Source organism: Gekko japonicus, unplaced genomic scaffold, assembly GCF_001447785.1.
Source record: "Gekko japonicus isolate JY-2015 unplaced genomic scaffold, Gekko_japonicus_V1.1 scaffold145, whole genome shotgun sequence".
In the NCBI taxonomy this organism is placed as follows: Eukaryota; Metazoa; Chordata; class Lepidosauria; order Squamata; family Gekkonidae; genus Gekko; species Gekko japonicus.
Window position 1 is genome coordinate 295,837 of NW_015173678.1, and position 24,030 is coordinate 319,866.

Sequence of the window (24,030 nt, forward strand, 5' to 3'; positions counted from 1 at the left end):
GGAATGCCAATTGACTTGCAGAGGCTCCATTGAAATACATTACAGTACAAGTAGAGTTGCAATAAAAACGCAGAATGGATTTTCCATTAGAGTCTCTGGGCTCAAATAGAGTACTCTGGGAATGGAATGAGAGACCACGGAGTGGTATAAGATGGAGCTGATCTGGTGATAGCTACACACATTCCAGAAATATTTAAATGTAAAGTATTTCACTCTACAGTTTGCAAATCCAGTTGCACAGAACTTTCTCTACATCCAGGGTCTCTCCTTCCACTCTGGGGCCTGTCATTCCAGGCTCATAAGCCTCCTGCTACTTCCAGGGACTGGAACTGAGAGAGGAAGAATAAAGCCCCTACAGATGTTGTGAAAGCCAGGTAGGTGGCACATGCTAGGCAGAGACCTTGGATGGCCACTGGTGCCGAGATGCCTTTGAGGGCAAGGTGGTACAGGGCCTGTAGGTGAGGGTGGGGAGCTGTTCTGCTGATTCCCCACTCAGCTTTGCGACTGTCTCTCCTCAGTACAAACTACTTGATGTGCTGTCAGAGCCTTTCTGATGTGTAGAACCAGGAGACAGTAGAGCTATTCAGGTTACTTCTAAGGGACATAGATTTGCATTTTATCCTGCATCCAGACACTCAGTGGGACACAGGGCTTGCCAGAGGAGGCAGATGATAGCATTGGAGGTGCATTCAAAATCTGATATATGTTAATGATGCCGGAATTAGAATATTCCAGGTTTGACTGATCGTTTTGCAGGTCCTGACTATCAATGGAATCAGAACTTTCCCCTACTTCTGAGAGCCAGACTAAATGTGATGCAGCAACTGTGTTTATTGGCTCCCTTAGCTACCTCATTCCTCATTCCTGTGTAATATAGGGGCAGGGCAACACGGATCTCACTGTAATGCCAAGTGAAGATTGCAAGCTGAGCATACACATCTTTTCAGATCCATTGCCCTAGGCTGGGCTATGATAGAAGTGCCTGATGTAAATATCTGAGGGCAGGTGGTAGAGGTGTGGAGAAGGTTCAGCACCTCTACTCCTACACCTTCCCTAATTGACATTAAAAATAGGGGGGGGAATCTGCCCCCTCTTCATACCTGATGGGGCAGAATGTTAAGAATCCTTCTAACTAACTTGGCATGCAGAGTGAAATGTTTGCAGGACTGGGTAACTTAAAGGTAGCAAGCCTTGAGATCTTTGCTCTGGGATGGCACACAGTTAAAAATAAGCCAAAGGATCCTGGTTCTAGTCCAGTCCAGGAGCTTTAGTTATTTAAACACTGTATCAGGAAGATGTTACTTTTCCTAAAACAGTTCTGTTCAAATCCAGGGGAGTTGCACTGAATTGCTAATTTTCTTGAGTGTCTTTTTATATTCCTGAAACACTTGAGCTGTGCAAGACAATGTAACTCAAGGCCAAATTCTGCTTCTTGTCTGTCAAGATCTTTTTTTAAAACACACACACACATACACACAGTTTCTGAATTATTCATCACATACAGAAAGGCTTGAAAAATTACTGAACAGAAGCTTTTGAGTTGGTCTATAGTAAATTGCATTTTAACATTACAGTAGAAATATAGCAAGCAGGAGAGGGAAAGGCAGCTCTGGAACTCCAGTTGGTACAGAATGCAGCAGCTTGGTTACTATCAAGAGCTAGGCAGGCAATGCACATTACACCCATTTTGCATAGGGATGGGCATTCAGATATTTCCAGTCTGAATATATGTCTGAAAAACACCTTATCAGTATTTTCCAGATATATTTGGGTATCTGGATGATATGTGGGATTTTCCAGGATACCAGTAAATAGGTACAAAAACTTATGAAAATATTCAAGTGTAACTGGGGCCCCTGCCACACGGCAGGGGAAAAGCCCTATAAAGCGCGGCTTTTAAAAGCCGCGCCAATGTTGATACGGCTCGGCGGGATCCCACGATCCCCCGGCCGAGCCGCCTTTTCTCCCCGGCGCGATCAAACGCCGGAGAGAAAAGACGGCTCTAACCGGGAGCCGGCCGAACTGCGCATGCCTGAGCATGCGCAGTTCGTCTCCGGCCCGGGGATGTGCCGGCGCAAAGACGCGCCGGCGATCAGACACCCGGGAAGAGGCGCCTCGTCCATTTGAACCACCGAGGTAGGTGGTTCAGTTTGAGGCGCTTTTTCCCGGGAAAGGGACAGTTTGGCCACGGAAGCAAGACGCTTCCCAGATGTTGTGGTGTGATCGCGCCGGTTTGATCCGGCCCCAAACTGTCCCGTTCCCGGGCCAAATCGCCTTGTGTGAACGGGGCCTGGGAATATCAGAGGCTAGCGTTTTAAGGCACCAAGGGCTGTTGTTCTTTAATTTTACCGTGTTTCTGTGTCAGTGTCTTCTTGCCAGCACTTGGCATCAGTTTGCCAGATTAGTTTGGCTTGGATTATTTGCTTTGCAATAGTTTCTGTTGGTCTTGCAACATTGTGTTCTTTGCTCAAGTTGTTTCATTGTATTCTCTGGTTTGACATTGGCTTGGGTTCTCTGGCTTGACATTTGTTAGGCTTGAAACAGCATCCCTTCTTAAATTAGGTAGGCTTGGATTCTCTGGTTTGACACTGATTGGGTTCGGCTTGCCACATTGTCCCATGCTTCTGCTGGGATTTCCTGGTTCTGCATTGATTCTATTGAGCTTGTTGGTTCTATTTGCATTGGAAGACTTTTGATCAGTGGATGCTTTGCTTGCTCTTGTGTCTTTGCCCTAGAGAAACCATGGAATTCCCCCCCCAAAACAAGGGAGGATGTCTGGGGCACCTTCTTCAGGGGCCCATAGTACTGGACTTCATGATCCAATTCATTTGAAACTTGGTGGTTATTTATTGCACAGGAACCAACATATCACCTACGATTTTGGTGCTATTTGCACAAGGACCCACAAGGACTTGCTGAAGGCATCTTATTTTCCCCCTCCTCCGCTATTTCCTCTTTCCATTTCCTAAAAGCCCCCATAGCATCCCCTTTTCCTGCTTTGTTTAATCATTCTACAGTTGTCAGCCTCCAGGTGGGGCCAAGAGATCTGGAATCACAACAGCTCTACCAGCTACAGAGATCAGTTGTTCATCCTCCAAAGGAGCCTTTCTTCCCAGGAGAAGTGATCTCTGTCATCTGGAGGTCAGTTGTAGTTCTGGGTATCCCCTGCCCTCACTTGGAGGTTGAAAACACAAAACCGGGAAGGGAGAGTGTAAATCTACAAATGAAAAGGTGGAAATTCTCCCCAAAAGTTTTTAAGACAAGTAAAGATATTCATAGGAATATATATTGAGTATATAAACACATACAGCACTTCAAAAGAATGTAATGCACATCATACAGTCACACAAACCACAGAATGATGAGTCTTAAAGTGATACAATCCAAAATAGCCCACAAGCACAAGCCCTCCTATGGGAAATAATAGTCCATAGAGAAAACACTGTCCAGTATACCTCAATGGTATCATACGTAATCTCCTGTCCTCACTTGGAGTTTATATATCAAACAAACACAGTGATAAAAAGGACAATGACATTTAATAAATCTTATGAACATCAAATTATATTACAAATGAAACTTTTGCAATATTAATAAGGAAATTCTAACATTCTCAAGGAAAAATCCATCATCCTCAATGAGCACCCGGTTATAAACTCATTTCACCAATCTTCCTGAGGAGTAATCCTATTATATTGAAAGGTGTCAGTCTCTTGATACAGCTTAGCTTCTTCAAATTATCTTCTGGTTCCATTTTCAAATTATTACAGCTTAACTTCTTTTTTTACTTTCTTCAAATTATCCTGGAACAAACATGGTTATTTAGAATGAAAAGAAACATGAAGCTGAATGGAATATTGTGTTACAAGGCGAGGCAGACCTTGCGATGATAAGAGCAAGGTGGCCCGGTGTGCAGATAGTTTGGTCGACTATTCTGCCTTGCCAGGTGTGGCATAACTTGAAAGATCCCTGGTGCATCAGTCGGGCAAGGCATAAAGCCAACTGCCAGATGAGGAAGGCCATGGAGGTGGGTTTGGGGCAGTTTTTGCCATACTCCGACATACGGGTCGAGTTCCAGGACCTGTATAGAGTTCGGTGCATTTGTCAGACAAGAGTAATGAGTTATTTTTGCAAGACTTGCGGCAAGGGATTAGGTCAGCCTTGGGCTGTTAGGTGGCTGCAAAGGCCAAAGCAGAGGCTCGACCTTGGCAGTGGCAGGGTTGTGCGGGTAAGTAAGCGGAAACGGTGAGCACCTTATGGCATTTTCCTGTTGGGGAACAGGGGGTCATGAGGATTTTATGGTCCAGGGTGAGGAATGATTATCATCTCTGGGAACCTCTTGGGGCAGGCTCCTCCCTGCAAGTTGTATGGCTTCAGGGGTAGGCACTCCTGGGTGGCAACCAGTTTGCTGGGCTGCCAGTCACGAGCCAGCTGTTGGCTCAAGATCGGAGCTGGTGACTCGCCCATGACAGGCAAGGAGGCTGGTCAGGGAGTGACACCTGCCTTGCCTGTTCCATGCTCACTTAGCTTGTCCCTTGCCACACCGTTATGTTTTAAATACTTAATAAGGTGGCCCTTGTTTGCTTCCAAACTGTTGTCTGTCTCGTTTTTCCAATGGGGGGGGGGCAAATATGCTGATCTTGGATCATAATAAACTTTGACTGACTGACTGATTGATGAAGCCAGCTGGGTGACCTTGGTCAATCACAGTTCTGTCAGAACACTTTAGATGAGCTAGTGGAGGATTGGCATAGCCACCTCTCCGAGGCCATTGACAAAATCGCCGTCCAGCACCCTCTCCACTCTTGTGCCAAACTAGCCCCGTAGAACACCCCAGAACTATGGAGGATGAAATGAGAGCTGAGATGGCTAGAGCAAGGGTGGCTGCATGCTCATGATGAAGCTACGAGAACATCATATAGGTCATTTATGAAGGCTTATGAGATGGCAGTGAAGGCTTCTAAGAAGTGTTTCTATGTGGCCTTTATAGCATCTGCAGGTTCTCACCCAGCCCAGTTATTTAGGACAGTTCAGTTGTTAACTGCCTCCTTCATGGCCTAGTAGCTCAGCAGATTGGTGGTCTGCAACTCACAGGGCTCCACAAGGTACGCCCTCACCACTGCAGCCACCATATCCTGTCTCGCGTGCCTATTGTTTCCAGAGGGGCCGAATGCCCACACAATGAGCTCCATCTCCAAGGTCATCATGGCAATTGCTGGGGGGGGGCTGCTTAGTGGGGGAGGTGGGGGATCGACCCCCTCTTCCTCTGCTTGTGCCAACATGCTCCTCTTGGCCTGCATGTATTCAACTTACTGGGAGAGCTTGTCTCTCCAGCAAATGAGCTGGTCAGCCTGCTTAGCAATCCTGCACTTGAAGTGCGGTTTATACAAGGTCACCAACATGTAGACCTTCTGCTCTGTGAGATGCTGAAGGTGCACCTCTAGTCTATCTTGTAGCTTTTTCACCAGCATGTGCTACTGGAACCAAGTCTGCACATCCTGCAGCTGGCTCTAGAAAGGAGGCCAAGTCCACCCGAGCCATTAGGATCATGGGGATGATGATGAGATCCAGACTTGCTGTGTCAGATAAGAGCCACTGTGTGTGGTACTTAAAGGGCCTGAGAACCTCCACAGTCTGAGAGATAGTCAACCATTCATCCTGTCTGAGCTGGCTCTTCCCAAACTACTACAGTCTCAGAGATCAGGGCAGTCAGGGCTGTCTTCTGCCCCATCAAATGCTCAAGCATGGCATAGGCGGAATTTTATCGACTGTGCATGTCATTGATCAGGTGGTGCACTGGCACACCTGTCAGCATCTGATTCTTGCATAGCAGATGGGTGACCTTCACACTGTAAGAGAAGTCACCCATGAGATGTCAGCATTTCTGGAGGAGATGCCTGAAATCATGAATCTCAATATCCAGAATGGGATTCTCTGCAGAACCCAGCCTCAAGGCATCCTGGTGAAGAAGGTGGGCTGCACAGTGAATTTGCCTGAAGCCCAATGACTCTGCTGCTGCCCTTATGTTCATGCCGCTATCGGTCACCATGAAACCCATGGAGACATCCATGCTTACCCACGCCACTAAAAGTTTCTTGATCGTGGCAGAGATCTTATCTGTCATGTGCATCTTGTTGAGAATCTCAGCATGGAGTAGAGCCTGGCGATAGCTGGCCTGGTGGCTCTCACCCTGCCTAAACTGGTTTTCCCACCCCCACCCACAATGTTTTTGGGTTCCCACCAGTGCTCAGTCAGCAAGGGGTACATTTGATGCACCTGAGGTCAAGTCCAGATGTTGGATGTGAAGCACAGGACAACTGTGCCTTCATGTGGCCCCTGGTAGCCCTGTACAATGAGGGCAGCATGCCGCTGCTCAGTGTCATGTGAGCAGAGGGTGCATACCAGGATAGGCATCCTGGAGTAGCCTGCAGAGGCCAACATCTTCAACCATGGAGAAGGGGTGGCCATCTAGAGTGACCATCTTACCAATGAGCTGACTGACCCTTTTCCCTGCCTGCTGCCCCCCCCCCACGGCACTCTAGTGACAAACTCATCAAGCATCTCCATCAGAGATGCTTGGCATCCCTTCCCTACCATGGAACATTCAGGAACAGCACTGTCCAATGTTCCCTCTAAGCTGTGGAGTCTTGTGAGCAAAAATTCTACTTTGTGAGCTACTGGCATTAAAGTTGTGAGCGAGCGATTTGGCTGCCGCATAAATCAGTTTGCTGTGGAGCCATCCTTCCTGAGCTAAGACAAATATGTGTGAGCCAGAGCCTAAAAATCTGTGAGCTAGCTCACACTAACTCAGCTTAGAGGGAACTATGATCCTGTCTGGTTGGTGGTGGCTGCTACTGGGGTGCCTGTGCTGCCACCACCAGCCAGCCAGTATGTGAGTTGACCTGCAACCACCTCCAGTTGTCCTGCACCCCAGCAGCAGCCCTCCCCCCAAAGAAATACCATCTGGCTTCGCAATCTGGTAGTTGAGAGATGATTGACATCTCTCCCTTGATTGATCCAGGCCATGCACAGCTGGCATTCTGCAAAGTGGGGATCCCCCATACACCGGAAGTACTTCCAGACTTTGGCCTCACATTACCACTTTGGCCTCAAACCTCCCTCTGGCCTACCACTCACCAGGCCCAAAGAACAAGTAACAATAATGAGTAAAAAAACCTTTAAGTAGATGCTCAGTCTCAAAGCAGTTGGTGTCTTCTCCAGGCAGGTAGGTCAGGATCCAAAGTCCACAGCAGAGTCATTTCTCTTGCAGGCAGCAGCAGGAGTCCAGGCCCAGAGAAGTAGCAGCTGAAGCAGTCAGAACTGCATACTCTCCAAATCTCTCTCAGGAATGGAGTCTAGCTCAGCCAGGCCCTGCTTTTATACTCTTTGCCCATGCACAGAAGAATTTGAAAAAGAACCAAATTCTGTGATTGGGTAAAGGGCAGTGTTCCCCCTAACCTACAATCCTACTCACCACTGCTCCTTCCTTCTGTTCCCTGGGAAGCCTAGCATGGGTGGCGAAAACAAGGCCGCTGGACTTCACATTTGAAGCCAACAACCTTGAAAATCTGCAATGCAATGCCATTTGCAAAAGCATTCCAATGATTGGCCCTAAAGTACTACAGCTCCCCCTAAGGTGCTTTTTGCCATTGGACTGCAGAGATGCCTCCCCCTCCCAGTGCCCTGGAAACCAGATGGAAAGGCAGGAAAAAGCTAGAGGCAAACTCTGCAGCCCTTTAATAAATCTCTTTAACTCCAGATACATGGTATTGCTGACTATAACAGAAAAAAAAAGGCTGGGGGAAAATTGTCTTTTTGGGATTGGCTATACCAGTAACCAAAAAGATGATCTGATCTGTATTCAGCTGAGAAAATACCTGAAAACTACCGATAAGGTATTTTTGTAGGTGATATCAAACTATTTAGGATGGTGAAAATCATGGCAGCTTGTGAAGAGCTACGGGAGGTTCCCTCTAAACTGAGCAAGTGGGCAACAATGTGGAAAATGAAATTCAGCGTGTTAGGAGATTCATATTGGAACAAAAAACATTCTCATTTTAAATATATGCTGATGGGGTCTGAATTGGTTGGGACTGAGACTGAAAGTGATCTTGAGGATGTTGTGGCAAGTTCAAAGAAAATGTCAACTCAGTGTGCAGCTGTAATAAAAAAGGTAAACTCTGTTCTAGGTACCACCTTCCAAAGCAACTATTTTCTCCAGGTGAACTGATCTCCAGCCTTCACTTGGAGGTTGGCAACCCTACTCAAAAAGGATAACTGCAGAGCTGGAAAAAGTACAAAGGAGGGCAACCAAGATTATTAGGAAAGGCTGGAAAATCTGGAACTCTTCAGTCTAGAAGAAAGACAGTAACGGGGAGACATACTAGTGATTTATAAAGTTATGCATGGGGTAAAGTGGATAGAGGGAACTTTCCCCCCCTCTCCGTTAATATTAGAACTTGGGGCATCCAATGAAATTGGGGGGAAGTAAGTAAATAACCTGTAGAATTCACTGAAGGCCACAAACATGCTTGGTGCTTGGGGGGGCCAACAGTGGGAGGGCTTCTAATGTTCTGGCCTCACTGGTGGACCTCCTGATGGCACCTGGTATTTTTGGCCACTGTGTGACAAAGTGTTGGACTAGATGGGCCTTTGGCCTGATCCTACATTAGCGTCTCTTATGTTCTTAAACATAGCTAGCTTTAAAAGTGGATTAGGCAGCTTTACGGAGGACGGGTCTATTAATGTGTTCTAGATGTATTGACTGAAGAGATCCTCCATTTATTGAGGCAGAAAACCAGTGCTAGGAGACAGCAGCAAAAGGGGCGTTAGGCTCTATGCCCCCACTTTTTTGGTCCCTTTAGGTTGGCTGCTGTGTTGAAACCATATGCTGGACTAGATGGATCTTTGATCTGATACAGCAGACTTTTCTTATGTTCTGTATTTGTTTTGGAGTCCAGGGAACACTTAAACTGGGAGAGCTGGATTCAGGCTCCTTCTCATATAGGGTCCTTGCAAAGGAGGCTGTCCTGATAACTCTTACCATTCTTTCCCATATTTTATTATTTCCATATCTTACTTCCATCATGCACAACCTTGGTTTTTTTAATTTAGCTAGTTTCTTATACACTCCCATTGGCTTTTTCTCACAAAGAATTAATTCTTCCTAGGATATGCCCAAGAGTTGTTAACACTTGTTCTTAAGGCTGCATTCATGTTGTCAGAGTCAAAGCTTATTGGATCTTTTAATCCTCAGTGTTCCTTCTGTATTGCTTTCTTTTCAGTGCAGGTTTTTCAACATTCATAGCATAACTTGTACAAATCAATTTAAAGCTTGTTTGCTTTGAAACACCCTGGTGGGCATATTACTATAGAGTCTGTAGCATTAGCATATGCAGTGGTGAAATTTTATGCTTCCTTGCTTTTTGGACCACTAAATGGGGGTAGATGTAATAAAATGCACCATAATATGTGGGCAGATGCTACAGATGATCATCTGTGGTATCTTGGGCCTTCTTTGTATTTTTCTCACTGGGGAAGGACTGTAAAAATGTTATTTTTATTCAGGACTAAGTCAGTGGTCATTCTTCATCAAATTAACCAGGATCTTTTTGTCTCTCATTCCACAGAAATGTTTGAATCAAACAATCTAGTCACTTTCAATGGTCTGGCCAATAGCTCCAGTTACCAAACATTCCTTTTGGATGAAGAGAGGAGTCGACTCTATGTTGGAGCAAAGGATCACATATTTTCTTTCAACCTAGTGAACATCAAGGAATATCAAAAGGTAATGTCAAACATTTTATCATTTTTCAAGTGACTTTTTATCTAGATAGAGGAGAACAGACAACCAACCATTTCAGCTATTGCCTGTTTCTCCCTCATGCTCTCAACCCCTGTCTTGACTGTTCTACCTCAGTCTGCAGGTAAGGTCAGGGCTGACATAAGATGCTTCCTCAGCTCCCTCCCCCTAGTTCTCATGGTTCTTAAACTTAGAAAATTGGCATTTGAGGAAGAAGGCTAAATTAGAACCCTTCTTCTGGATATCTAAATTTCTATGTGAATGGATTTTTTATGTCTTATTCCCTAGGCTCCAGTGTCCAGCCTGAAGTGGCAACTCCTAGGCACAGGTGGTCCATTCAGCCTATGTCTGAGAAGAGAGTTGGCCTTTTCAGGGTTTAATTTGTGCCAGGGTTGGAACATTAAAAGTGATGATAGATAAAAGAACTCTGTGGGGTACCACAGGGATCAGTACTCAGTCCAATGCTTTTTAATTTATTAGCCTGACTGAGGCTGCTAGGAAAACTTGTTCTCTAATCCATATGGAACTATCTCCGATACCTGGCCAGATAGCCTCTTATTTCTGTTCTTTAACTGATCCCCATCAAAGAAGGGCGTTTATGCTGGCCAGATTTAACATATTATCGACCATCTTCTTCAGACGATGTCAAAAAATCCCAGATTAATTTAGACGATGCCCATGTAGTCTGGGTGCTATCGAATCTGTTTCCCATGTTCTATTAAATTGTCCATTATACATTAAGATCTGAGAAAATTTTTGAACTCCCTTCTCTGTACGTGGTGTGGCCTTCCTGACAGTGTCAAGGTTCAGCATGAATAAGGATTTGAACTAAGATTTCCTCAATTATAAACTCAGCTCACACTCTCACGCCACTCCGATTCTCATCAATGAACCACTGTAAGTGCTTTTTTAAAATGTATGTATTCACTTAAGTCACTGAGACTCAAGCCAGAATGACCAAATAGGGTTACTAACTCCATCTTGAAAAATTCCTTAAGATTTGGGGTGGAGAGGACAAGAGTTTGAAGAGAGAACTCAGCAGGGTATAATGCCACAGAGTCCACCCTCTAAACCAGCCATTTTCTTCAGGGGAACTGATCTCTGGAGTCTGGAGACCAGCTGTAACTCCAGCTGGCCCCACTTGAGGTTGGTAACCCTGTGACTACATGGCTAATGCAATGCATGACTCGGTCACTAGGCTTCAGTTGTGCACTAGCCACATTTCCCCTGTACAGAACGCCTGCAATCACCATGTGTTATTGAATAGCAAGGACATAAAAATAGGGCCAAGACCAATGGTGCAAAATCAGGGGGAAATGTATTTTACTTTATTACTCAGTTCTGGTCACCACACCTCAAAAAGGATATTGTAGCATTGGAAAAAGTGCAGAAAAGGGCAACTAGAATGGTAAAACGGTTGGAACACCTTCCCTATGAAGAAAGGTTAAAGCGCTTGGAGAAATGATGGCTGAGGGGTGAAATGATTGAGGTTTATAAGATTATGCGTGGGACAGAGCACGTTGACAAGGAAGTACTTTTCTCCCTTTCTCACAATACAAGAACTCGTGGGCACTCAATGAAATTGCTGAGCAGTTGGGTTAGAACAGATAAAAGGAAGTACTTCTTCACCCAAAGAGTGATTAACACATGGAATTCCCTGCCACAGGAGGTGGTGGCAGCTACAAGCATGGACAGCTTCAAGAGGGAATTAGATAAGCATATGGAGCAGAAGTCCATCAGTGGCTATTAGCCATAAGGTATAGATAGGAACTCTTGAGCTGGGGCAAGTGATGCTTTGTATTCTTGGTGCTTGGGGTGGGGGGCAACAGTGGGAGGGCTTCTAGTGTCCTGGCCCCACTCCTGGACCTCCTGATGGCACCTGATATTTTTGACCACTGTGTGACAGAGTGTTGGACTAGATGGGCCATTGGTCTGATCCAACATTGGCTCCTCTTATGTTCTTAATTTCTGAGTACATTTCCCTCATTCCTAAATAACTGCAGTGATTTCCTTCACATAAGCAACTTCGCTTCTGACTTGGTGCACACTGAAGCAAATGTAGAAATTCTTTACTGTTCTGATAAAATAATTTGTCTGATAAAATAATATGTCTGATAAAATAATTTGATTCATTTTATTAAAATATTTATAAATAATTATCTATTGGCTTAAGGCAGCTTCAAGGAAAGGGAAAAAAACTATTTCTATAAACTGAAGTGAAATTTTACCAGGCAAATCTAATATCCCTAGTTTTGATGACATCTTTGTGCAAGCCATGTGAAATACTTGCTTGGATCACCTGGGATGCTAAAAATACATCCATTTCTTTCAATTATAAGGAGGACAAATCAATGGGGGTTTGGCCTAAAACTGGATACCTAGAAAAAATCCAGTAATGTGCCCATCATGGGGGGGTGTTACTGTAAAGGTACTCCCTTTAGCCAGTGGCTGTGCCATTAGCAATGTGTGAAAGGCAATGGTCAAGGTCCTTTAGTGGGGACACAAAGAGGGAGTCCATAGAAGGGCCAGATGTGATACAGTTTAACTTTACTATTGTTAGAGAAGAGAGAAAGAGATGGGATTTATATCCAACCATTCACTTGGAGTCTCAGAGCAGCTTACAATCTCCTTTCCCTTCCCACAACAGACACCCTGTGAGTTAGGTGGGGCTGAGAGAGCTCTTTGAGAACTGCTCTTGAGAGAACAGCTCTGAAAGAACTGTGAGTTACCCAAGGTCACTCCAGCAGCTGCATGTGGAGGAATGGGGAATCAAACCTGGTTCTCCCAAATTAGAGTCTGTGCTCCTAACCACTACACCAAACTGGTGTAGATTTATTAGACCTACTCTCAATAATCATATTGAATTAATCTAATTGATAATTGAAGCCATATGAATTGTGTCTATTCTTGGTAGGGGTTTATAAGGTTAAGACTGACTTGAACCAGTGGTGATACTTTGAGAAAGACTTCAGTAAAATCACTTAGTAGAGGTATCTGAAGTAATCAGGATATACTGCTTGACAGAAAAGAAATTATTTGATAGTGTGGTTGTATAGTTCATGAAGTTAATTGTATTAAAAGAAAATAATTGGATTGGATACTGGCTAGATTTCCTCACATAAGTCCTTGTGCATGCACTTAAATCTGTTTAGTGTCTCTTGTTTCAATTAGCTATGCTTATTTATAGGTAAGGATCTTAGTTGAAGTGATTTGTGGATTAGAGTCAACAAACTGGGGACTGTAAGGACTTGCGTGGTAGAGAAATCTAATTCCCATCAAGACAAGAAAGGGGTGCCCTGACCTGGATACCCCAGGCAAGCCTGATCTTGTCAGATCTCAGAAGCTAAGCAGGGCCAACCTTGGCAAGTATTTGGACGGGAGACCTCCAGAGAACACCAGGGCCGGGAGGCCAGAGGCAGGCTATCAAGCGACTTCTCTGAATGTCCTTTGTGCCCCAGTAGGAGTTGCCAGAGGCCGCCATGACTTCCAGGCACACACATAACACATGTGCACACACAAAAATGCAAAAATACTGAAAAGAAAAAGAAAAGGGTGTTGATTACCAGCAGTTTGGTTGTACCAGTTTTTTAAAAATGTGTACACCTGAATAAATTTTGTATGTTTATAATATTTAGTGTCAGCTTAACCCTTGTTGATTCACATCATCACTGTACCAGTGCTCTCACAAAGCTCTTCATAGTGTACTTGCACCCTGCAAGCTGCTTTCAGTGGGGTGGAGGATAAGGCGCCTCATAGGATTTCCCACAGATTTTTGTTCTGAGTAGTTCACAGGAGGAAAGACCAAGATTCAGTTGCAAAATCCATCTCAGGAAGGTTTCATGATCATCCCTAGTCAGGCCCGTAGCCAGGATTTTGTAATTCAGGGGGCCTTTAAATAAGTCAGGGGGCACTGATGTCACAAAATAAAAAATAAAAATAAAATATTTTTTAAAAAAATTCACTTTTGTGGCTTTCGCACTCTGCTTGCCTACATGGGGAAGCAAGCACGCTTGGGGAAGGGGCGGTGGTGGGGAGTCCTCCAAGTGGCCCAGAGAGTTGGGAGTCCTCTAGGTGGCCCAGAGACCCAGGCAGCCTGGGGTCTGGATGGAAGTCGGGGGGGGGGGCTTGGCAGTAAGTCAGGGGGTCAGGGTTGAAATGCCCCACTGTAGCTACAGGCCTGTCCCTAGTTTTGATTCTGTTCAGTGTCTAGAACTCATACCAGCTGAATTCTTGCTTGTTATTTCCAACTGGGAAAACATTAATTGACTTATTCAGGATGGATTCTCATATATTATGACTCCCACGTGGGAAGCCACTGAAAGCAGCTGTGTGTGATGCTGGTGTGTGGTGCTGGTGCTTGCCATCTTGCCTTAGCTTGATAATGTGAAGGATAGACTCATAGAATCACAGATTTGGAAGGGTCCATATAGGCATTCTAGTCCAACCCCTTGCTCAATGCAGGATCGGCCTAGAGTATAGATTGGTAAGAGTACTTTCCTCAAGACACAAGATGTCTGTTTGGCTCAAAACTGTGGCCTTGAATTAGAAGCTGATGTACATATCAGCTGTGTTCCCCAGTGCATGTGTGTGTGTATTTCAAGTTAAAGGTCATTCATCATTTATTTTCCTAATGAGCATGTGGAATACACTAAAATGCAGCTGAAATACAGCAGTTTTACTATGTTTCGGACAAATACTGCAGTACTTCTGTGTGTGTGTCTGAAAGACAAAGACAATGAGTTACAGACTATAAGTGAACAAGAGAACCTTAACTTCAGTACTGGGGAGGTTGTTTCTTACTTCATATTATTTTTAAGCCTGTTGGTTTCCATGAATGATAGTCATAAATATATTGGGATTTTTACTATGAAAGAAGACTAGGGTATTCCTTTGTATTCTCGAAGGATAAGGTTCAGAATGGAGCAGAGTATTTTCTATTCTCTTTAGAACAAGCATCAAGGAGACTGGTTATTTATTTGGATTCTCTGTTGGATTCATAGCATAATGCAGAGAACATCTGGAAAAATTTTACTAAGTGCTACTACAGTAGAAAAATGTTTTCTGAGGCTGTGCGAACTTAGGGCTGATTCACACAGAGACCATTTCTAGACATATACAGCAGTTTTGTGGCCTCAGATTGAGATAAGAGCCCTGCAAAATTGGACCATCAAGTTCAGAATCCCTTTTCAGTAGCTGTTAGCTAGATGCATCCAGGAAGCCCACAAGCAGGTTCTTGTAGAGAAATTCCCTCTACCCTAAAATTCACCCCAATATTTCAGCCAGTGGGACTACACTCTGTCTATGAGTTGGAACCTAGTTGCAAACTCATAGTTGGCAAGATTGAGGAAGCCAGGGAATGAGCCATAAATTCCAAGTATAGCGTACTTTGCTTACATATGCTCAGGGCTATTTTTGGGCCGGAACGCACTGGAACGGCGTTCCAGCTGCCTTCTGAGCCCAGGGGGTGGACATATGCAGCAAGCCCCACCCCCTGCTCCCAGCAGCCCTCAGTCAGGCTACAAGGAGCAAGAGGAAGGGAGGTAAGAGCCCACCTCCTGCCCACTGGCCTTTCCAGGCCTGTGCTGAGGCGCTGGGGCCCAGAGGAGGCCCAAAGACCTTGCCCGCTGGCCTTCCCGGGCCTGCACCAAGGTGCTGGGGCCTGCAGAAGGCCTGAAGAGTCCACCCGCCAGCCGTCCTGGACCCACACTGAGGTTCTGGGGCCCGCGGGAGGCCCAAGACCCCACCCACCGGTCTTCCCGGGCCTTCGCCTGAAAAGCTTGATCAGGGTGAGTGAGGGCTCCGTGGGGGGTGGGGGGGTGGGGGCTTGATGGGAGAGTGGGAGAGCCTCCCTCCACCATCTCTTTGCCTTTTTTCTTTCCCTCCTTTTCTTCTCTCTTTCCTTCTCCTTTCCCTCTATCTTTCTTTCTTTCCCTCCTTTCCTTCTTTCTTTCTCTTTCTCTCTTGTGGTATCATTAGGGACTGAAGGCATAGGGAATGTTATTTTGTATTTACCCTTAAGACCTAGGAAGGTGAGGGTTTCAGAACTTTATAAAATGAATCAGGGATTACTTAAGTGTAGTGGTTATGAAAGTTCTGTTTAGGTAAGTTCAAGTAATGTGAGCATTAAGTGGTTAGTAATGGGGAGGAGGGAGTTTCATAATTGAAAGATGCTGAATAGTTGACCTTTGTTTGCTACTGCTACATTATTCAGTCTGCTCATTATATCAGAGAAAATTAAGTTACACTAAGAGAAAGGGTGAAACTATTGTTCTACAAAGTGCTTCCATTATACCACAAGGCTGAAATCTCCTGGCTACAGTTTTATATCATGATCATCATCAATGATAATGATCATGAGGACGATGACATTCACTGATTCTCCAGCTTGACTCATGCTTCATTGAAAGTCCCACAGTACTGATGGTGGTAATATCTTTATATTTTAGCCTTTAGCCTGGTCAGAGCTACAATAAAGGGGTCTTAAGAGCAGTCTAAAAATTCTGCATTGTTGCTGGTAGTGACAGTGGCCAAGAGAACCTTTTACAAGCTTCAACTGATAAACCAGTAGTGCCCTGAACCCTCTGTTGTAGTCTTACATCTACTCTCTATGTCCTGCTAACATCCAGTTTGGATTAATGTAATATACCTTATATGGATCTTGCAAATGTTTTGGAAGCTTTGGCTGGTGCAACATGCAGCCATTGGCCTAATGAATGGAGGGCAAACAAAAAAAGTCATTACTTCTATCTTCGTTTCATTGCATCAGTTGCTTATTAGCTTCTGGTCCCAGTCAGGGAGCTGTTTCTTACCATTAAACATCCTAAACATTTGGTGCTTTCCTGCTTATTAAGGGTACCTGGAGAGGTTTTAACTCTGCATTCTCCCATTTACTGTAGTAAGTTAACATAAGAGAAGCCAGTATTGGATCAGTCCAACACTCTGTCGCACAGTGGCCAAAAATACCAGGTGCCATCCGGAGGTCCACCAGTGGGGCCAGAACACTAGAAGCCCTCCCAATGTTGCCCCCCCAGCACCAAGAATACAGAGCATCACTTGCCCCAGACCTAGAGTTCCTATCTATACCTTGAGGCTAATAGCCACTGATGGACCTCTGCTCCATCAGTTCTGAAATGGTGCACAACTTTCATGCTGTGGCATTCACCCTATGGAACTCCATTCCCTGGGAAGTAAGATTGCCCCCTTATAATATATGGCTTCTGGCAGCAAATGGAAACACTTTTTATTTGCAAAGGCATTTCTGCTACATATAGTTTTTAAAAATTGTATTTGGGCTTTGTTGGTTTACAGTCTTGTTTTAGAAAGATAATGCATTGCATTGAGTGTCTTGTGGGTGGAAAGGCACCTAAGATATTTTATGCATGATCCAATAAATAATATCAGATCCAAATGGAATTATGACCATCAGTCTCTAGGGATAAAAAAGCCTCTGTATATCTCCCCAGCACAATGCACTTGATGTGAATTTGAAGTACAGCTTGGGTAAGCTCCTCTGCCTGCTAGGGAACACACACACACACAAAAATACTACATGGAAAAACTCTGCCAAGAACACTTCTTGAAAAATACAACATTGAGATCTGTATGCAAGAAATCATGTCCTTTGCAGGCATTGGGAAGGAAATTCCTGTAACTGAAAGCCTGCCCATGACAGAGTGAACTGCTTACACACAATATCCAGGACCTTGCCTGAACATGCTGTCTGGATTACAGAGATGCTCAGCTGCTCCAGTTTCTCAGACAAGATTTTCCTTGTGTATTCTGAAAAGGTGAGAATGCTAGTGAACAAGACAATGGCATCAGTTCCAGTAACAAGTCTGGAAGATCATTTATCATCATGTGATTCAGAATTTGTGCTGTACTCCTTTGACTCTGAGAGACATATAGAGGGTTTTACCCCTTCAGGTTAAAGGCTGGTGCTTTCAAGGGCACATCATGCAGCAGCCCCCCCCCCAAGATTCCCAAGACTTAATCAATTGTTGTTGTTTTTTTGGTATGGGTTACTCTTTCAGAACTGTACACACTCCATCTTTACTGTTTCTAAAAGAATCCCAGTAAAGTGGTAACTTGTTGAGGGGGATTTCTCCCTGAAATCCACAAATCCATTTCTTTCCCTCTTTTTAAGAATCTGGAGTGAAATTCAAAGGGCAGGGGGACAGAAAGGGAAGTTATACATAACTTTGGAATTTCATTCTGCAGATGCTCAGAGGCAGCCAATGTCTTCCCAAACCTCCCTACTCTCCTGCCAGGAATAGCCAGTATTTCTCTTTATATATTTTTTTTCTCTATAAATAGTGCATAGAATAGTGGTGAAATGATGTGCTTTGACAGCAATGTCCTCTTGATCCAGAATGAAATTCTTCCTTGCTTCCAGTTCAGTTTTCTTCCCTCTTTCCTCCTTCTTTCCTTCTCTCTCTCTCTCTTTCTGTGCTGTCAGGGGTGTGGCCTAATATGCTAATGAGTTTTTGCTCTTGGGTGTGGCTTAGTATGCTAATGAGTTCCTGATGGGCTTTTTCTACAAAAAAAGCCTTGCATATGCTAATGACTCTGGCTGAAGCAGGACAATGGCTTTACCATTTCACACCTTGCTAGTAGGGTGCACCTCAAGGAACAGTGAGGGAAATAGTTTAATGGCTAAAATATGTCCTCTTCCTCTTGAGGCAAAAAGATCAAAATGATTCAAGGTAGGACAGATTGTTCAAGGGAAGATTATAAATACCCTTGACATACAGAAGAATCTCTCTTACAGCTTCTGACCAGGTAGACACAAGCCAGGCCGGCCTAAATCTTTATCCAGGGACTCCATCTTGTATATGTGATGAGGGTCACTGTCCTCACCCAGAGAACTATGGTAATGGTGAACTTCAAATAATCTTAAATTGCCCCAATTAAACATTGTTTAGGATAAGTACAGAGTAGAGAGAGAGGAAATTGCATGTTTCATCTTTTCTTTGTACCCTTGCTCAGCCTGACACTTGAACAGACCATCTGTAATTCATTTATTAAACTTTTTTGTATTTTGAATGTTCTAAGACTAATCTCTGTAACCACACCATGCCCATTCAGTCTTGCTATCTGAAGTGCAGCAATGGGGAGGGGCAGTGGGTAAGATTGCCATCCCTGGAGTGCAATAGCATGAATTTGTGAAGTTGCAATAGATGATTCCCGTCCTAGCTTGTAGGCGCAAAGCAGGAGGCATGACAATTAGATGGTGTGTTGATTTGCATGCATATAAGCAGGGTTTCCGCCCTGTTGGAGTTGTCTTAAGTTTGAGCTGATTCACTAATAAACTATGAGCCGATCACTATACGTGTCTCGAACCCAATATATTTCAGTTTGAAAAGCTCATCCAGTCATATAGTCATTCATATTGCATTACTTGTGGCTCCTAAGTGAAGTTTATCCTGGCTAGGGTTGCCAAGTCCATCTTCCGCCCACAGCGGGGGACTTTGGGGGTGTTCCTGGAGGAGGCGGGGCATCCCCAACATGATTTATTATTTATTTATTTATTTGCATTTTTACCCCGCCCTCCCCGCGAACGGGCTCAGGGTAGCTTACACAGGAGCATAGGCCCATATATAAAACAATATAAAACAGTAAAAACCATTAAATCACAACAAACAGATAAAGTGCTCCATACAGACAAGATGGTCTCTGAAGATGGTAACAATCATTTCCTTAGGTGAAATTGTCCTGTCGATGGTCCAAGCCAGTCCAGCAGCATCAGTGCCATGCAAATTTATGGCCGTTCTTCCGGGGACCACTCCCAACCCCGTTGTTTCAGTAGTGGTAGTAGTAGAAGTGGCGGCCCCTATATAAAAGCCTGGCGGAAGAGCTCCGTCTTGCAGCCCCTGCAGAACTGCATAAGGTCCCGCAGGGCCCTGATCTCCTCCTGGAGCTCGTTCCACCAGGTGGGGGCCACCACTGAGAAGGATCTGGCCCTGGTCGCAGCAAGCTTTACCTCCCGGGGGCCTGGAATCACCAGGCGATGTTGCATCCCCAATGATGACGTCAAGTTGGGGATGTCCGCCACCCCGCCCGCCCAATCTCGAAAGACCAGTTTCCTGCACTTAAAGGAGCTGTCGTTTCCCTTTTAAGTGCACGGAGCTGCATTTCCCCTTTAAGAGCAAAGAGCCGGCATTTCTCTTTTAAGTGCACGCTGACGTTTCCCTGCAAGCCTGATCTCAAGTAAAGATCGGGCTTGGGAGGAAACGTCCATGCAGTTAAAGACAGCCATTCCTCTCTCTCAAGACAGAAGGGAGAGGGGTGGCTGTGGGTATTGGGGGTGGGGCTTCCCCTGCTGGCCATCTGGCCGGTGGCGGGTAGAACCTCGCCCCAAAACAGGGGACCCCTGGCAAACTGGGGGGGGGGGGTTTGGCAACCCTAATCCTGGCATTATTTGGAAATCATATTTTATTCTAGATGTGATGCCTAAAAGCTTTCTGAATTATTCTTTGGGCTTGGAAACTGATGTTCCAGAATGAAATCAATCTCAGGTGAAATTGTAGATCTGTGTAGAATGATTGGCACCAAAGAAATTGACCATTAGAACAGGGAATAGCCATGTAGCCACATCCAGTACCCTAACTCTGAGAGTGCCCTGCTTGATGCCTCTGGGAGTTCAAAGGCAATGTAGAAAATGGCCATTCCCTATGCATCCCTATGTCTGGAAGGTTCTCTGAATTTTTTAAAATTATTTTTATAAAACATATAAAGAAAACACAGAAAGAAAAAACATGTATCATAAAAATAGAAGGTGTTTCTCCCCAACACCCCCTTCATTACACAAAATAATTTTTGAAACACTGTCTTTAAAGGACAATAACGATAACTTCAGTTGGCATATATTTATATTCAACATTTTACATTTAAAATTGTTCTATTGCTTTATTGCAATACATTTAAACTACTTCTCATTCTAAATTTGTCTCCTACTTCCATACACTGCATACTCAGCAAGTTTATTTTTCCACTCTTCTAATTGCGGGCAAATGTTTGCCTTCCATTTTGCTGCATAAATACTTCTAGCCCCTGTAACCATATATCTGAATATCTCTTCCAGAATTGTTGGCAAACTTTTAGGCAGTATACCTAATAATGTATTTTTAGCTTCCATGGGGAATATTTAAAATGTTCTGCATTTCTATATGTATTTCTTTCCAGTATCTTTTTTGCTTTTTTACATGTCCACCACATAGGAAAGAAGGTTCCATCTATATCTTGACATTTTCAACATTTTTCTTTGTAGTTTTTCTCCCCTCTGTATCCTTTGGAGTTATAAACCATCTAAAAACATGTTGTACCAGTTTTCTATTAAAACCTGACTGGCTGTAAATTTAATATCTTTTCTTTAAGGTTCAGCATTCATTTAATCATACATATTTTTACTTCTTATTTTTCTAGCTGGAGTCATAACCTATAAATCCATTTTAGTAAGTGCTCTTTTTATTTTGTGATCAGCTGTTCAAACTCAGTTGTCTCTCTTAGCTCCGCCTTCAGTGTTAATGACCTTCTTTAATCTTGAAGTTGTTGGTGATATAGCAACCCTGATGTCTTGCCATGACTTGGTTTTTCCCTGAGACTTTATCATGACATCATACATTAGAAAATTGCTCTTATTTCTGGTGTTCTTATCATGGTAGGCCTCTATTAGGGACATGAGTGGAGAGTTTAGGGGACTCAATAAATTCCAGTGAGCAAATCAACAGTCCATCTTTGATTATATGGCTTCTTCTTTGTGTTATAATCATTTGAGATATTTTTAGTTGATTTTAGTTGATTTCTTGATCCATAAGTAATTATGTAATTGAATCACCTGATTCAAGTTTTGCTATTATTTGTCTTGGGCCTTTAATCATTAACCCAATTAGCAATCCAAACCAAGCCCACCACTTGGTAATATAATTGTACATTTGGAACCGCTAACCCTCCTCTCTTTTTCTCATCTTGTAATATTTTAAAACTTACTCTTGATTTCTGGCCATTCCAAATAAATTTATTTATCTGTCTCTGCCATTCTTTCAATGTTCATTCTTCTATATGTATAGGTGATATCGGAAACGAAAAGATTAGTTTTGCAATACATTCTTTTTGATTGCAGAAATACTTCACAGCCAGGAGATTTTTAACTTTTCCCATCTGGATAAATCTGCTTGTATCAAGTTCCAAATCTTCTGGTAATTATTTTTTTAAAAGCTTGCCATTTTGCCCAGTCACATTTATCCCCAAATATTTGATGGCATTAGTGGCAAGCGTACATTCTGTGTTCTTTATGATACAAGCTCTCTTGTTGCGTTAGAAACTTCAATATTATTTTGGCCTTCTTTCTGTTAATTTTATAGCCAGAGAAGAATCCAAATTCTTCAATATGTTCCATTACATCCTACACCGATTTTTGTGGTTTCAACACTATCAAAACCACATCATCTGCATAGCTTTTCATTTTAAACTCTACATCAGCCACTTTTATTCTGTTAATCCTGGTATCTTGTCTGATATTTATGGTCAGAATCTTCATCGCAGGGATAAATAATAATGGTGACAAAGGACATCTCCCGTGTGTGCCGTTTTCAATTGTAATGGCTTCTGTTAGAGTTTCCAATTTGTTAAAATCTTTGCTTGCTGATTTGTATATATACTCTGCATACAGGTCCAGAATTTGGAGCCACAGCCCATATTATGAAGTACCTTCAGTAAAAAGGGCCATGTTAGTTTGTTGAATGCTTTCACTGCATCCCCCCCCAAAAAAACCCTGCATTCTTCCTCTTCTTATTCACAAATGCAACTGCATCTATTATAAATCATATCTTCCATATATCTCTTTGGGACAAAGCCCATTTGGTCCCCATGTGTTAAATCTGGTATACATTTTCTTAGTCTCTCTGCCAAAGATTTTGTAATCTACATTCAGCAGAGAAATAGGTGTCTGTATGGCTGCAGCAGAGTTGCACCAATGCCTTCTTTATGTATTAACATTATATACATCTCTTGCCACATTGGAGGTATTGTCTTTCTTTCTTTTATCTCATTCATAACTTTCTGTAATGGTATAATCAAAGCTTTTTCAAAATGTGTGGTGGAATGGGCCTGCTCTGGCCTGCAGGCCCTGATCCACCCTGCCTTCCATAGTTTTTCCAACAACTGGAGAGACCTTTCTCTATCTCTGGTAACTTGCCACCACCACATGACCTTTGTAAGGAATTGCCTGCTGTGAGGCTCTAGGCTCCCATCTTTCCTTTCAATTTCAATTTCAAATTTATTATGGCCAATTGACCAGCAGTCATCTTTCCTTCCAAGAACTGAGGCCTTGCCCAGCACCTCGTCACCACAGGGACAGTTTACTGCATTGTGCACCCTTGGAGGAATAGCCACTTGCCAACTGCCTGGCGCTCCATTTAAGATAGAGTGTCCAAGACAGTGGAAGTCTATGTGGTACAGAGAACCACTGCCAGCATCTTAAGTTATAAAGTATTTATTAGAAAGAAAATGTTCAGAAGCATACTTTTAGCACAGCACCAGATTGAGCAAGGAATCCAAAAGAAATTGTTAAAATGCAAATCTTTTGTCCCTCTCTTTATACACGCCCTATCAGATATTAAAATAGGACAAGCTCCTTAAACTTAGAATGTTATAAATCTCTACTGCATTTCCATTACTTTGAGGCTTTCTGTAGCTCTTCATGCAAGCACATCGTCAATGGCTGCCTTCTAAACGAAGAGTTCTGTCTGCTCTCATGGATCCAGCACCCAAGGAAAAGAGGCCTCCTCCTTTCTGCAAGGACATTTTATCATATCTGTTTCTCTACCCACTGACCCAGTCAGGCCAGGTCAAGGAAGCCTTTCCTGATGCCTCCAGGAATTTACTTCCTGAAGCCTCTCTGGCACTAAACACCTCCAAATCTCTGTTGCCTGCTTGAAAGGTGGTGGGGCTTGACTATCCAATTGTTTAGACCCATTAGCATTTGTATTAAGGTATGCTGGCAAGCAATTGGACTGCCTCCCCTCTTCCTACCTGTTCTCTGCCCCGAGAGAAGAGAAAAAAAAACGTTTAAAACTCAGAGCAAAGGTTTTGCTCATTTCAAACTTCTAAAGGAAAAAATGCATTTCTTCACAGTGTTTATAATACATTACTGTCAACCCATCCGAGCCTGGTCCTTTATCCTTTTTCATATTCCTTATTGCCTGAAAGATTTCTTGAATTGTTATTGTTTG

General features: G+C 43.6%; 1 protein-coding gene across 1 annotated transcript in view; it reads left to right on the forward strand.

The window, feature by feature from the left end:
* Positions 1 to 24,030, forward strand: part of SEMA3A (semaphorin 3A) — a 397,277-nt gene that overhangs the window by 96,991 nt on the left and 276,256 nt on the right. The window contains exon 2 of the mRNA XM_015422974.1: positions 9,630 to 9,787. Coding sequence (XP_015278460.1) covers positions 9,630 to 9,787 — 158 coding nt within the window. The remainder of the gene's footprint in view (positions 1 to 9,629; positions 9,788 to 24,030) is intronic.